The sequence below is a fragment of the Prunus mume genome, linkage group LG8 (assembly GCF_029339155.1).
Source record: "Prunus mume cultivar Tortuosa linkage group LG8, ASM2933915v1, whole genome shotgun sequence".
NCBI lineage: Eukaryota > Viridiplantae > Streptophyta > Magnoliopsida > Rosales > Rosaceae > Prunus > Prunus mume.
In genome coordinates, this window is record NC_142705.1 from 21,834,361 (window position 1) to 21,850,673 (window position 16,313).

Here is a 16,313-nt window from a genome sequence, read left to right on the forward strand (position 1 = left end):
CTTTGCCAACCTGTAAGTACAAACCCTCTCTTCCCCTTGTAAATTCATTGAATGATATATTACGTTGTTTTGTTAAAGGGTTTTAGGTATATGTTTTGCGATCTGTTAATAATGTTGTTGGAGGTATGGGTTCATGGATTTTCTGTTTAATGTTTTCTTGATCACTCTCTGTTATGTTGAATTGGGAATGGATTTCATTTTGTCGGATCTTTTAATCACTCTCTGTTATGTTGAATTGGGAATGGATTTATTGTTTTCATGCTTAGTATATGTTGGTTTCACGTATATGTTGGTTTCTTGCTTGGTTTCATGTCTATGTTGTGTTCTTAATAGGGTTTTGGGATCTTGAAAATAAACTGGATATCGACGCGTTTTCAGGCATACGACGACGGTTTTACTTTAAACCGTCGTTTTATTACTATACACGCGGTGTTATGTAACTACCGTCGTGGTTATAATTAGACGACGTAAAATTAAGTAGTCTATATATATCAAATATATACTGTTTTTGTTTAAAAACCGTCGTCTATGTTGTATATTACTTGCTATTAGACTTTATATAATCTGCTATAGTGATGGTCATTGCTTTCCTTTTCACTTTATTATATATAATAGGGTATAGTGTCGGAGATGGATAAGTCATGGATGCACTCGGATAGAAGATCGAAGGCATATGAGTTAGGGGTGGAAGCATTTTTGAACTTTTCTGTAGAAAATCTTCTAACTACCACACATATCCGTTGTCCATGTGTTAAATGTGTTAATTTGAAATTGTTTGGGGTTGGAATTATAAGGGATCACTTATACTTTAATGGAGTTGACCAAAGCTATAAGAATTGGACATTTCACGGAGAACCTTGGGAAGCAACTACTAATGCTAGTAGAAATGTTGAAGAAGATGATGACCATAGTAGGTACAGTTTTGTGTCTGAAGAAATAGAGATGGATGATAATGATTTTGGTGATTTTGGATCTGATCCTTATGAGTTTGCCAATGTGATTGGGGATGGAGATCAACCATTGTACCCTGGTTGTAGAAAGTACACGAAGTTATCGACATTAGTGAAGTTGTATAATTTGAAGGCAAAATATGGGATGAGTGATGTCTGTTTTACAGAATTATTGATACTTCAAGGCGATTTGCTTCTAGAAGGAAATACAATACCGGCCTCTATGTATGAGGCAAAAAAGACTTTGTGTGCATTGGGGCTGAGTTATGAGAAAATGCATGCATGCCCCAATGATTGCATCTTGTATAGGAAGGAGTATGAGGATTTAACTCATTGTCCTAATTGTGGTATCTCAAGGTGGAAGGAAGGCAAAGATTCAATCTTGAAAGAGGGTGTGCCAGCGAAGGTGGTGTGGTATTTTCCTCCAATTCCAAGGTTTAAAAGGATGTTTCGATCACATGAGACCGCTAAGAGTTTGACTTGGCATGCTGCTAGAAAATCAATTGACGGTTATATGTCTCATCTAGCGGATTCCCCGTCTTGGAAACTTCTTGATGATAAATGGCCCGAGTTTGGTAATGGCCGAGAAACTTGAGATTGGCTCTGTCATCTGATGGATTCAATCCCCACGTTCTCTAAGTAGCAGATATAGTTCTTTGGCGATTATCTTAGTTACATATAATCTCCCTCCATGGTGTGCATGAAGCGAAAGTTCATGATGTTGACCTTATTGATTTCGGTCCTAAACAACCGGAAATGATATAGACGTCTACTTGGAGCCTTTGATTGATGATTTAAAATCTTTGTGGGATGGGATTGGAGGAGTGTATGATGCACATAATGGAGAATACTTTACACTCGAGCTGCATTAATGTGGACAATTAATGATTTCCCGCCTATGGAAACTTATATGGTTGTGTTGTTAAAGGATATAAAGCTTGTCAATATGCGGCGATGATACACCTAGTCACAGGTTGAAAAATGGCCACAAAATTTGTTACATTGGGCATAGAAAATGGTTCTTGATCAATCATCCATATAGGAGGCAGCGTCACGACTTTTAATGGGAAACACTGAATATGGCACGCCTCTGAGCCATTAGGAGAAGAAGTGCTGCATATGGTTGAAGATGGTGTGAGTTTGTTGGAAGAAGAAATCAATATTCTTTGATCTCGAGTATTGGAAATACATTCCTGTGAGGCATGTCCTAGATGTTATGCACATTGAGAAGAATGTTTGCGATAGTATCATTGGTACATTGCTGGAGATCCCTGGAAAAAATAAAGATGGGATTGCTGCTCGATTAGATTTATTGAACATGGGGGTCAAAACTGATTTGCAACCCGAGTATGGAGAAAGGCGTACTCGTTTGCCTCTCGGGCCTTGGAATTTGTCAAGAGCAGAGAAGAGAGAGGTTTGCAATTCTTTCTATGGTATGAAGGTCCCTGAAGGTTATTCTTCAAATATAAAAAATCTTGTATCTTTACAAGATTCAAGACTTCTTGGCCTTAAATCACATGATTGTCATACCTTAATGCAACAATTGCTCCCTGTGGTAATTCGTTACTGTTTTGGAGAAGCACTGCAAGGTATGCAATAACTCATTTGTGCTTCTTCTTCAATGCTATATGTGCAAAGATTGATGTTTCCAAGCTAGATAAGTTGGAAGAAGATGTAGTAGTTACTTTGTGTTTGCTTGAGAAGTACTTTCCCCCTTCATTCTTTGATATCATGGTTCATCTAGTAGTACATCTTATCGAGAAGTTAAATGTGTGGGCAGTATATTTTAGATGGATGTATCCGTTTGAAAGATATATGAAAGTGCTAAAGGGTATGTTCGAATCGTACTCGTCCAGAAGGTTGCATTCTTGAGCGGTATATAGTGAAGAAGTTTGTAGAGTTTTGTACTTGAGCATTTATCGATGTTAGTATGCAGTTGGAGTGCCTTCAAGCCAAAAGATGGGAGTTTCAAAGCCATATCGGGTTGCCAGTGGCGTAGTTGATCGGGACTGTTGAACCAAGCACATCTATATGTCTTGGAAAATACGGAGGAAGTCCTACCTTATATCAGTGCGTATGAGTTTTATTCTTTAAGTTTCCATTTTAAATTATTTCTTATGTTTATCTTATATGTTTGGGACCGTAATACTTGAATTTTGTGTGTCATGTAGGCAACATATGATCCACATCCAGACCACTTATCCAAAATTTAGAAAGAGAACAAAGTGGCTGCGGATAAGCACAATAGCACTTTCATTCAATGGCTACGCTTCAAGGTATATGTTATTGAATAACATATTGGACTTTTAATTTTCTTATTTCTATGTTAGATTGAATTAAGTTATGATTAATTTGCAGGTTCAAAGTGAACTTAATGAGGAAGACAATCATGGCGTATCAGAAAATTTAAGGTGGCTAGCAGCTGGTCCAAACATGGCAGTGCCATTATATAGGAGCTATCTCATTAAAGGTATTAAATTCAACATCAAGGCACAAGATGATGTGCGGACAACTCAAAATAGTGGAGTTTATTTACTTGCACATACTATGCAAGTTGCTAGTGCCAAGGATAAAAACCCAATTCTCTCAAATATGGGTTTCTATGGTGTCATTCAAGAAATTTGGGACCTTGACTACCAAAAGTTTACAATCCCAGTCTTTAGGTGTGATTGGATTGATAATACTTCTGGTCTTGTAGTGGACGAACTTGGATTTACCCTTGTAGATTTGAGTAAAATTGGACATAGGAATGACCAATTTGTTTTGGCTTCTCAAGTCAAACAAGTATTTTTTGTTGACGACCCGATGCATCGTGGTTGGTCGGCAATAGTTATCAATGCCTAATAGAGAATATAATGATGTTATTGGTGATGATGTCTTAGGTGATGTGAGAATTGAGTGTGAGCCATTTACTAGGGGGATGCCAAATGTTGACACATTTGATGAAGTGGTGGTTGAGTTAGGGAGTCAAAATATTCGAGATGGGTGTGAAGATATATGGGTTGAATGATGCTTTTAATTGGCAATGTATGACATTAATTTTGTAATATATTGTAATGTGATTTCTTCACTTTCATTATACAGGTTTTGGCCACAAAACAATCAGAACAAAATTACTGTTCCAGATTACAAAACACTACGGTTTTGATAAAAATGTGAAAAACAAACGTCTGTTCTAATAAATAACGACGTTTTGGAGCATTCAACGACCGCAATATATTTACCGACGTCTTAAAGCAAAGTAACAATGAAGAACCACGACGCTATTGTGAAACAGTAATCCAGGATAACACGTCGGACAAGCATAAAGAACCGCCATGTAATTCAAAATAACACGACTCAATCCCATAATACCGGCGTCTAAAGATGAAATTTTAACCTGAACGTTACAAAAGACGACGTCGTCATGAATTTACCACGTCGTAAGTTCTTTAATAAACGAAGTGGAAAAGGATGAATTCACGACGGTATTTGAAGTCCATTAAATTCGTCGACGTTAAGATTTATGAATTAGGCGGCGTTAATTTTTAATGAAGGCGTATAAATTATTAAACACGACGGTCTTTTTCATGGTACCGACGTTGTATATAGACGACAACGTCGTCCTTATAAATTACTGTGTCGTAATTAATGACCCCATCATTTTTTCCACGTCGTTTATTTTCAAAATATGAGCGTATAAATTCTGTAATACGGCTCTCATTTATTTGGAACCGACGTTGTTTATTCATTTCAACGTCGTCTAAGTAAATACATACGTCGTAATTAATGAACCTGACATCTATTTCCACGTCATAATTCGTAGAAAAATCGAAGTGGAAAATATATTTTACGACGGTATTTGAAGTCCATTAAACTTGTCGACGTTAAGATATATGAATTAGACGACGTCAATTTTTTAAATGAAGACGTATAAATTATTAAAGACGACAGTCTTTTTAATGGTGAAGACGTTGTATATAGACTACAACGTCGTCATTATAAATTACTATGTCGTAATTAATGACACCATCTTTTTTCACGTCGTTTATTTTCAAAATATGACGTATAATTCTGTAATACGGCTCTCATTTATTTGGAACCGACGTTATTTATAAATTCAATGTCGTCTATGTAAATATATGCGTCGTAAGTAATGACGACATCTATTTCCACGTCATAATTCATAAAAAAATCGAAGTGGAAAATTTATTTTACGACGGTTGTGGGAAATGTTGTGACGTAGTAGGTGTCAATAACGTCGTCTATTATGATTGTAAAGACGTCGTATTTATATTTGTCATCTGTTTCCTTTTACCGACGTTGTTTTTGTTAGAGTTGGTCGTCTATTCCTATCCTCGACTTGTTTTTATGTCTTTTTGCAGCACAAAGGTCGGTTTTATTTTTGATGGCGTTTTTGTTTTAACAACGACGGTTATTCACCGTCGTGGTTTTATTATGGAAAAGATGTCGGTGGATTCCACGACCATTTGAAAACAGAATACACGACGGTGAATTCCCGTCGTGGTTTTCCTTTTTTGTAGTAGTGACAAAACAAGAGATCGAACAAAGAAAAACCCCTTAGAGAGCATATCACTGCATCCTAACACTATCAAAGGAAAACTCCTATGAAAGAACCATAGTCCGTGGGGTAGCACAAAAATTGAGAAGCATGCAAAGAGGCAAAAGAAAGAGAGAGGCACCACACAAAACAAAACCCGGCCGTCCATTAACCAAAAGAAAGGCAGTGTGAGCATTAAATCGGATGCCAAGCCCAAGAATACTCCTTATGTGCACTAAGGTGGGCCCCCAGGAGACACCACAATACCGGTCTCCTTGGCCTTATCAAAATAGGTGCCACTACAAAATCTTGTACTACCATTTGAATCCATACCACGAACCATTACATCACTACCTGTAGCCACATCCTCAGGAGGCTTACGCTTCACATTATTTTTGATGGGCACACTCTTTGAACCCTTCTCCCCTTTTTTGGGTGTACGACAAGCCTTCTTCTTCTGTAGACCCTTAACAAGCTGGATAATGGGCATGAGATCAAAAAGGTCAAATAGAGCTGGGCCCATAATATCCTTAGAAGTATCCAAGGGTTTAGGAGTCATGACTTCCACTCATAAGACAGAATGAGCACCCAAAGTTGCAAGGGTTTCCTATAAATTGACCTCTCTTTGGGGAATATCCATGGGGAGGATCCCTAACTCTGACGCATACAGGATCAGTAAAGGTGGTGGTGGGGAACGAACTCTGTCTTCAGATAGTCCAGTCTGTTTACGTAGAGACTCTATAGCCTTTAATACTTGGTGACAGCGTGTTATCGAGTGGGAGAGGAGACAGAATCATCATTCTTATATGGGGAACTAGATCCACAAGATCGATTACCAAGACTATCCCAATCACCCGACCCATCCTTGTTCCAAAAACCCTCATGGCGTGGAGAATTACCATTACTTGTGTAAGAAGAGGAAAGTGCCAAGGAGCGGCATGCCATAGTGCCAATAGGTTTTTGCCCCATAAGTTTGTATCACCTTCCAAGACAGCAAAAACATAGGTAATCTGAGCACGTAAACTCGAATTGAGAGGCCCTTGGGTGGTTTCATATTACTTGATACACACTTGAGTAGAATGGCCAATTCTCCCCCACACAAAGCAATATTCAAAAAGGTACTCGTATTTGAACTCCACCAATTTTCCCCACCTCTGTAAAAGTAACTTAGGTCTGACGAATGAGGGAAAGGGTGACATCAAATCGAAAATGGATGCGAATAAAGTGACCCACACAATCAGAACCATCTACGTTATCTACCCAAAGAACATCCCCTAATATGACACCAATGTCCTAAGCAAAGGCTACTATCATACGAAAGCCACGTACACTATGTAACTGTACCCAAATGGGCCAAAGGCATAGAATGCATACTACCATCATCTAGAATTTCCGCCAGCAAAATCAACGAACGCCAATACACCCAGGGTTCCATGTCAAGGACCCTTTTATGATCTCGAGCACTAACGAAGAACACACAAAACCTGTTAGAATCTATTTCCTTGATTAAGACATCCTTATTACCTTTCCATATATGCGAAAAGGTATACCCAATAAAACTATCAGAGACAACCGAAAAACCAATAACCACCCCAGCATATTCTCTTGATGTAAGAACCAAGCGACTCCCAAACGAGTGCTCAATATTGTCAACGGCCACATCCTGATCGCGATTCGATGTAGACATGACAGCTGGAATAATAAGACCATGATAACACCCACAATCGCAAAGAAGAGACCCACGTGCAGACGCCACTGATGGAAACCAAACTCGAGGCGGCGATTCTAGGGTAGGGAAAGTCGGAACCGTAGCCATCACACCCTAAAGCTTCGAGCTAAACAACACAATCACAAACCAAAACCAGCCAGACGAGATGCAGAAAGAGAGGAAGAGTTGGTGACCGCCATTAAAAGCGGACGAGATCAGAGCAAACACATACAACAAACCCTAGCCGTAAAAGTTCTCGTCATACAAAACCAACGAAAACTAGTTCAACTAGCAGAGGAAAGAGGACCTGACGCACGACGCATGCACAGGAGCTAAAATTGAGAGAGGAGTAGATCGAGGACGACTGAAGAGCGACGGTACCAAGCAAGCCTAGGCTCAACCCTAGGTTTTGTGTATTTTTCCCACGGCTCTCCTTACGTCTTACATGGTTTGGTTGGTGAGTTTGAGGCTATATGCTGAAGAAACAATAATATAAGGGTTATTTACTCAAATGGTCCTCAAACTTATACATGACCTGCATTTTGATCCCTCAACTAAATTATTCGCTCAAATGGTCCTTCAACTCTTTATTATTTGGCAAATTGGTCCCACCATCAAATTTTCTGTTAGATTTAACCAAATTTAGGATAAATATGACTTTACATAATTTAAAACCAAAAATAGGGTTAAAATTAATACAAAATTAGAAAAAATTGAAGAAAAAGAGAAAAAAATCCTCAAACCCAAACCCAACACCCACTTTTCCCCCATTTCTTCTTCCCTATTCCCTCACAACCTCTTTTTCTCTCTTTCCCATTTGCCAATGGACCCCTCCTCCTTCCACCACTTATGGCTTAATCCAAACATCTGATTATTTTTGTATTTTCTTTTTCTTGTTTCTAAGCTACGGAAACACCCAAACAAGATCTCACCCCAACCAATGCTTTTGGGGAAAGGGATGTCAGTAGAGCCAAAGACATTTGGCCCTCCTAACTTCAACGGCGTATGGTTTTGGTGAAAGAAATATGACTTGGCCCAAATATTCATTCAACTTTGCCTCAGAGAGAGAGAGAGAGAGAGAGTGCAAAATGGTCAATTTGCCCTCATATGTAACAATAATTTTAGTAGAATGTAATGGTGGACCAATTTGCCGAATAACAGAGAGTTGATGGACCATTTGAGCGAATAATTTAGTTGAAGGACCAAAATACAACTTGGTATAAGTTTGAAGACCATTTGAGTAAATAACCCATAATATAAAGGTGAGTCAAATTTATGAGAGCTTAGGAAAATTGAAATCAGATAACAAGGATGGTTGCAAGGAGATTAGCCGTTACCCATTTCCCGATGCATTTCTGCTCAAGAACATCCCTATTTGATAGGGTATTGAAATTGTCCTCGAATTGCTTCAAATCGAAAACCACAAAGGCAAAAGTAACCCAATTAAAATCACAAGGACCTCAATGGTAAACTACATGGACCAAAAATGACTTTTTGCCTATATATATATATATATATATATATATATGATGGGTTAATCGTTTTATTAGTCCCCTAACTTGGACCGAATTTGTATTTGAGTACCTCAATTTCCAAAACGGTACTTGTGGTCCTTTAACTTTAGTTTTGTTTGGACAACTAGTTCCACCGTTACTTCTGCCAATTTTTTTGTTAAATTTAAGGGTAGATGGGTCTTTTCAGTTGGTTTTATTATCCTCCTTGGGTTAATCGTTTTATTAGTCCCCCAACTTGGACCGAATTTGCATTTGAGTACCTCAATTTCCAAAATGGTACCTATGGTCCTTTAACTTTAGTTTCGTTTGGACAACTAGTCCCACTGTTACTTTTGTCAATTTTTTCGTTAAATTTAAGGTAGATGGGTCTTTTCAGATGGTTTTATTATCCTCATTCTACAACTTGCCTTCCCTCTGAAATAGACCTTGGAGGTATACTAATCCACCATGCCTTAAATATCTGAAGAAACTTCTTCCCTTGGCTTGGTCCCACAATCCCCTTACCACCTTCAAGCTCATCTTCAGCGTCGACTCTATCTGTTTTTGTGACACAAATTTCGACACGGCCGTACTCTGGCTCCACCAGAACCACCCCAAGACTTCGTTCAACACCTTTCTTGGATCCACGACTACGGCGGATGATTGGGTTATATCCGTGGTGTGTTTCTTGGTGTGGTTCATAGTCCCCTTGCATATCAACCTGAAAAGACCCATCTACCCTTAAATTTAACGAAAAATTGTGAAATAGCGGTGGGACTAGTTGTCTAAACGAAACTAAAGTTAAAGGACCACAAGTACCATTTTGGAAATTGAGGTACTCAAATGCAAATCCGGTCTAAGTTGGGGACTAATAAAGCGATTAACTTAAATCTAAAAGAGTAAAAGTCTTTTTGTCCCTTAAAACCAACTTTGAAAAGACCTATCTACTCTTAAATTTAACGAAAAAATTGTGAAGTGACGTGGGACTAGTTGTCCAAACGAAATTTAAGTTAAAAGACTACAAGTATCATTTTGAAAATTGAGGTACTCAAATGCAAATCCGGTCCAGTTGGGGACTAATGAAACGATTAACCCTATATATGATCTTTGCATTCTGGAGAGAGAGAAATAGTCTACAATGTGGTCTATTGGGCTTCCGGTACACACTGTTGGTCCCATGGGCTAGTAACAACGTGAAGTATTTGCCAATAACTGAAACGTATATCTCCTGTACACTATTGAGAATACAGCCAATGTTTCTCAAGAGCAAGTTATGACGAATACAATGAGGGAAAAATAACATCTTATCGTGAAAACAGAAAATTAATTATCTCATCTTCCAAAACAACAAAGTCGAATATTTCTTGTGATTCCTCAGTCACTATCATTTTTCTTCGCTGGATCAGAGCTCACAATTGGAAGATTTTTTCTGTACTGTGGAGATGTCAGCCTCCTCTCTAAAGGCGTTTTCCTCTTGCTAACAACAAACCTATTCACCCCTTTACGCATTGGCATTATTGACGGGAAATCTTCATCGGGAATCTGACTCAGCTCTGAGATGTCTTTAATCTGGGCAACACGCTTGAACCATCTCTCTGCTTTTGCCTCCTCTGACATATCTAAAGGATCTGGTTCCTTCACTGCTGATCCCTCCAAGCTTTTCCCAGTCCAGCTCTGTCTAACGTTCTGTTCATTGGACTCTTGGGGCGAATTCCCTGTCAAACTTGCTGTCTGGTTAGAATTCGGTTTCCCAGAAGATCCACTGTTCAATCTGTCCATGTTGTTAGTGCTAGAACTAGCAAAATGCAGGGCAGAATTTCCACCGATTGGGGGCCCATAAACAGAATCAGTCATTAAACCAGTCTTATTGTCTACGAGATTTTCTCCTGAAGATCCTGGATTCCAGCTTGCCATGCTGCTTTTCTCATTTTCCATCTGCTGAACATGACTAGAATTCAGCTTCCCAGGTCCAGGATCAACCAACTTGTCTGGAGGGTTATCTTGGATCATAGTTGGAGTTGTTTCATGAACAGTCTTGTTAGTCAAATCTGTCCCATCTGTCTGCATGTTGTTGTTTTTCGCAAAGTAGTCAGGTGGGAAAGGGACGAAGGGAACGTAATTGGCATTGCTACCTTGTTCAGTAGATGTACGCCTCTTGTATGATGGAGAAGTTAAAGAACGATCTTTCTTCTTAATCACAACAAATCGATTCTCTCCTTTACGCATCGGCATAATTTCAGGAAAGTCCTCATCTGATATTGCACTTGCCAGATCAGTAACATCATGCAACTCTGCAACCCGCTTAAACCATCTCTCAGATTTATCAGCTTGGTCACTTTCTTCATCCCTACTGCCAGCCTGTTTCGGAGGCTTCTCAGACCTCTGCATACCGTCCTCTGATTTACCAGATTCATTTTTGTTTCTCGGGAAATTCCCACTCTCTTCCATACTCGAGTTCTCAGGCTTAGAAAATGTGTCTGCAGGTAATGGCACAAATTGTCCAGGATTGGTACTTGTACTATTTGATTCAGAAATAGATGCACGGCCAAGAATTTCATTTAAAGTCTGGTTGGCTGTAGTACCAAGTGACTTATTTCCACTCCCAGTTTGGAAATCCTTGCCTTCATGATAACTATCATTATCCAAGTTTTTTCGGTATTGAGCATTGGCCAGCCTCCTCTCTAATGGTGTCTTCCTGGTGCTCACAACAAATCTATTTACACCTTTTCTCAATGGCATTATTTCAGGAAAATCTTCATCAGATACAACACTGTTCATGTCTGAACTACTGTCTAGCTGAGAAATCTTACTAAACCACCGCTGTGCCTTCTCTTCATTGGCAGCCAGCCTGCTATCGATATCAGCTTTATTTTTATCACCCACATTGTCATATCCTATACTTAAACTAGTTTTGCTGGAACGAAGGGAGACCTCTCCAGGGCGCTTGCAATCACACCTCAAACATACTGTGTTTCTCCCATAATTAAAAAAATCACATCTGAGAAAGAAGTTATTTTTATCATCAATTAATCAAGAAAATAAAATTATCCAAACACCAGAGGAGAAATGTAATAAACAAGCAATGCTCACTGAGGACACTCCCACTCCCCGCCAGTCAGCTGTCTCTTTGGCCGTGCTTCCTCGCACTCAAGGCATTTCATGTTCCTTGCAAAGTTCATGAAATTACACCTGCTCATTATAGACATTAGTCCATCAAAAGAATGAATAATACACATTACAGTAAAAAAGAGAAGAAAAAATAGGAACAATGTCGAATATACAATAACAAAGCCCTAATCATTTCATACAAAAATACTTAGATAGAAAATAATCCAACATAATAATTGATGATATCCAAAAGAAGGGCTCTACCTCTGGCAAATCCAGTCACCCCGTTTCATTTCAATAGTCTTTCCAAAAGGCCTAATAGGTTCTCCATAGTTATCAAGGGAATGACCCTGCACTGGCCCAATAGAGTTCGACTCTGGAGCACTATAACAGAGCTTGGACATTTCACCCAGCAGAGTACGGACAGATGATTCCAAAATTTCGCTATTGTAGATATTGTTTTTCTCTGAAGAAAAAAGGGGATTGCTAGCATAACTCAATAGAAATCTCATCAAATCAACCGTTTGTGCTTTATCAATGTCCAAGGCCTATAATTTGGAACGCAATTAGAGCATGAAAATAGACTGGGTTAGTAACACGTAACTCAAATGTACTTATGAAAATATATTTAATATAAAACCCAGGAATTAGAAATACCTAAATCATGCAGAACGTCGTATTGGTAAAAATTGAGATAAACCACAGGCCACAGAATTCTTAGTATATTTATAGCAAATCAAAAATAAAATTTAAATTGATTTTGGGATTTAATGGGAAAAGTGTGAGAGATACCGTTTGAATTTTTTTTTTAAGTCCTCAATAATTTTCAACTGAATTTTTTGAAACGGATCATAATTTCCAGATTCATTAAGCTTCCTTTACTCCACTTACATTATTCGACCCTTTGGAAAAGCAACCTCCCAAAAACATGGATTTTAGGTTTAACTTATTTGTAGATTAGAAATAGAGATTTTAGATAAGGTCCAATGAGTTTTAAAATTTTAAGTGCAGTCCAAATCAAAACATTAAACACTGACACATATCACATACTAAAACAAACATAAATGAGATGCTCAAGGAAAAGCAAAATTAAAAACGAATTAATCATATCTTTATAGTTTTATTTCAAATTCAGGTTTGATTGCAACTTTTGTGGATTATTGTAAGTCCTTTATTCTTGTTTTTTATGAAAAGTCCTTTATTGTAAATCCTTTATTTTTGTTGGTGCTAGTAAGCATGTGATATGGGTTCAACCTTTCTTCTGAAGTTTCCAAATCCAACTGCATTATGTACATTTGCTGGAGCTGGCTTGTGGTTGGAGTCCATGAGTACTAAGAAAAATAATTTGGGGCTCTCAAACGGCTGTTCTAGCTTGGATAAGTTATTCATCTCCAATATGTCACCATTGATAGTCTTATTTCGTGGTTAATACAAACAGAACAAAAGGTCAAACTATATTCTCTTCATAGTTCTCGGACCAATAGATTATACTGGCAGACAGATATAGAAATAGCTTTGTCTACATCCTCAAATCCACCCAGGGCAGGAGTGACCATAAGGTTGCCATCTGATCAGGGAGAATCACTCATTTTAAATTCTACACCCCACGTATTGACTCTTTGTACAGGAAATCTCCAAATTTACATTCCCAATATTGACTGTCCCTAATTGAGATTCCCTTGATGAAAGATTGTGACAAGATTCATTTGGCCAGTTTAGTAATAGTAAAAAAAAAATCATAAAATGTAAAAGCACCATTGGCATTGCTCTACGAATCAAAGAGATCTACCAATACCGACTTTGTTCCTAAAAACAATCCTAAATTTATTGAAAAGTAAAGTTGAACGGAAAAATTCTAAGGCATCCCAGCCAAGATACACGAGGTAGACAATAGAAAACTACACTGGTCAGAGACAACCAAAATGTAATAGAAGAGAACTTTAAAAATGCCAAATTCAGCGGGAGTCTGTTAAATATTTCGTATACCACCTTGACACTTTTGTTTTGTTTTCTAAATTCTCCTCTCTACATTATACCTAGCACAGATACTCATCAAACAAACAAAACACAAAGATAAACCTACCCAGAGAACATTAGCTACCTCTGGTAGTTTTGCATACTGCCCAACTCAGTGAAAATTATATGCTGAGGAATCCAATTCACACAGTACTGAATTTTTGCTAACGTCAAAAATCATAAAAACGGTAATTTAATTTTGATTTCCGTAGCATTACAGTTTGTTTAACTATGTGAGTCTACTGAAGTTCCTTCGCTCTGAGTTTGCTCTATCTGATTAAATCAGTATCTTAACAAACCATTGCATTATATCAGAACTTAAAAGTCAGGAGCATTTCCAAGTAAAAGCAATTGGTTTCGCCAAACGGTACAAATCACAACAACAGTAGAAACTCACATGGGTATCGCCTTGGCTGAGAAACAATCTCATTCTTCTTGCAGAATCATCGCCATTCCGGAACAGAAACGGAGTTCCATTCTCCACAACAACCTCCAAATCTTGCCTCGAAAGCAACCTGCAGCAAAGAAAAAAGGAAAAAAACCATATGAGCCCATCAGTAGAAATCCCAAATATTGCTCAATGAGAAAGGAAACATAAGACACAAAGCATACCTCAAAAGGCCAGCTCGTGCCCTCGCAAACGCCAAGAAAACACTTGCAGCCCGCATAAAGTCCTCGGGCAAATCCCGGGCAGCCTCGGTGAACTCATCCTGGCCGTTGGTTCCATCATAACCGGAGGCTGAGACTGAGTTGAAGAGATGAGACCACTCGGGCCAGGGGTGCAGGGCCGGGAAAGGGGAGGACTCGGCAGAAGAAGGGTAGGCAGCGGAAACGGAGGAGTGGGAGTGGGAATAGAAATGGCGAGAGGGACTGAGAGGGAGAGGGAAAGAGGAAGAGGAGGAGTGAGAAGAGAGGGAATGAGAGTGAGAAAGGAAAGAGAGGGAGGAAGAAGGGAAGAGTGCGGGTTTGGAGCGGCGAGAGAGGCGGAGGAGGAGAGATGGGAAGCGGTGGAGGGGGAAAGGATGAGTGGTGGAGGTGGTGGTGGAGAGGAGGGTGAAGAACCTGTTGCTGGCGCCACCCATTTAGAAGTGGAAGAGCGTGGGACTTGGCAGTTGAGCGGAGTTGATAAACCCTACTTAAGAGTTTGGGGATGGAAATGTGGTTGCAGGAATTTCTACCGAATTTTAGGGGTAAATTTAAATCTTATTTATAATTTAATTTTGTCTAGTTTGTCCAATCCCTGCTTTGTTGAGATAGTCAAGGGCCATATGTAATGAGCCGCAGATGCTGGAACTAGCTTGGTCCCCTAGAGACTTTGCAAGACTTTTCACCGAATCATGGGATATGTAACTAGTTGTGGTTGTTAGATGCCCATGATGCACCTTGGCATTTTATTGACATATTATCATGGTTGGTATTTTTCCCTCATCAAAACATTAAGGAACTTCTATGTGATGCACACTTCTCCAAAACAATCTTTAACAAATGCAAAACATATTCCATAAGTAAAATATAAAAACATATATATCTCTTTTTATATTAGTCTCGTAATAAATGCATAGGATATAACGTAATTTCCTTTACAAGTATTATGAAAATTAGTCTCGTTCACCTAAGGACCTATAAATGAAGTAATGTAAGGACCTCTTTAATAAAGACCATTGGATTAATCTAACGACATGTGGGAACACATATTTTAGCAACTAATAGATGGGTGACATGTGGAAAATTAATATTCTTTAGGTCAATTGATTACCCTAATTAAATTTTATTTAATTAGGAAAATTATCTTTAATTTAATATAGAAATATCTCCCCAAATTAAGGATGAGATTTCCATAAAATCTCTTTGATTAATTCGAATCTCCAATTTATGGGTATAAATAATCCTAACAAAAAAAGGATTATTCTTCAAACCCTAGCACACAAGGAGCCTATAAATATATGGCTATACAAGACATTCAAGGTAACTCTTTCTCACCCAAAAAACCCTTTTCTTGCTGCCACTCTCTCTCTCCTCTCTCCCACACAGCTAAGTGCCACCACACATGACTAAGGCCACCCGACTCTCTTTGTGAGAGAAAACTTCATCTATTTTAGCTATTGTCTTATCTTTTTTAAGATCCAATTGAACTAACTTAGGCATTGGATGACCTTTGGCCAACACCCCCCATGTGTGATCTATTTACTCCTATTTATTTCACAGGGATTGAAGAAGAGAGAGAAGAAAGATCGATGGCCGAGGAATCAACTAGCAAATATTCCCCGTGAGGAATTTTGCTGAAATATTTTGGTGCTTTCATTGAGAGCACGAGTTATACTAAATGCATGCTCTGGAATAAAAGGAATTCGTTTCCTCATTTTCATTGCTCAACCAAAGCCTTTCAAACAACCATGGTTGGAAGCACGCGAACTAAAGTGGGCATTGCAACAGCCCAATCCACGACGACCTTAGGTCACCAAGGCGTCACGGCTTTGAGGCACCGCCGCTTTACGCAG

General features: G+C 38.7%; 1 protein-coding gene across 2 annotated transcripts; it reads right to left on the bottom strand.

Annotated features, from left to right (window-relative positions):
• Positions 1-9,874: 9,874 nt before the first annotated feature.
• On the bottom strand, positions 9,875-14,987 carry VAR3 (zinc finger (Ran-binding) family protein). Of its 2 annotated transcripts, none has more exons than XM_089042352.1 (5): positions 14,428-14,987; positions 14,213-14,330; positions 12,064-12,347; positions 11,782-11,856; positions 9,875-11,689 (listed from the first exon to the last, which is right to left on the bottom strand). In XM_089042352.1, exons 1-5 carry the CDS (start codon positions 14,895-14,897, stop codon positions 10,066-10,068), a joined length of 2,571 nt encoding a protein of 856 aa, XP_088898478.1. In that variant the 5' UTR covers positions 14,898-14,987; the 3' UTR covers positions 9,875-10,065. The 2 variants fall into 2 exon arrangements, with proteins under 2 accessions (XP_088898478.1, XP_008240577.2); XM_008242355.3 differs by having other exon boundaries at positions 11,782-11,880; positions 14,428-14,986.
• Positions 14,988-16,313: the final 1,326 nt, after the last annotated feature.

Excerpts from the sequence above, each read along its gene's own strand:
- VAR3 (XM_008242355.3), bottom strand. The coding sequence starts at position 14,897 with ATGGGTGGCGCCAGCAACAGGTTCTTCACCCTCCTCTCCACCACCACC. Across the intron at positions 14,331-14,427 it reads GCACGAGCTGGCCTTTTGAG|GTTGCTTTCGAGGCAAGATT; the intron begins GTATGCTTTGTG and ends TCTTTGCTGCAG. Across the intron at positions 12,348-14,212 it reads TCAGCCAAGGCGATACCCAT|GCCTTGGACATTGATAAAGC; the intron begins GTGAGTTTCTAC and ends TCCAAATTATAG.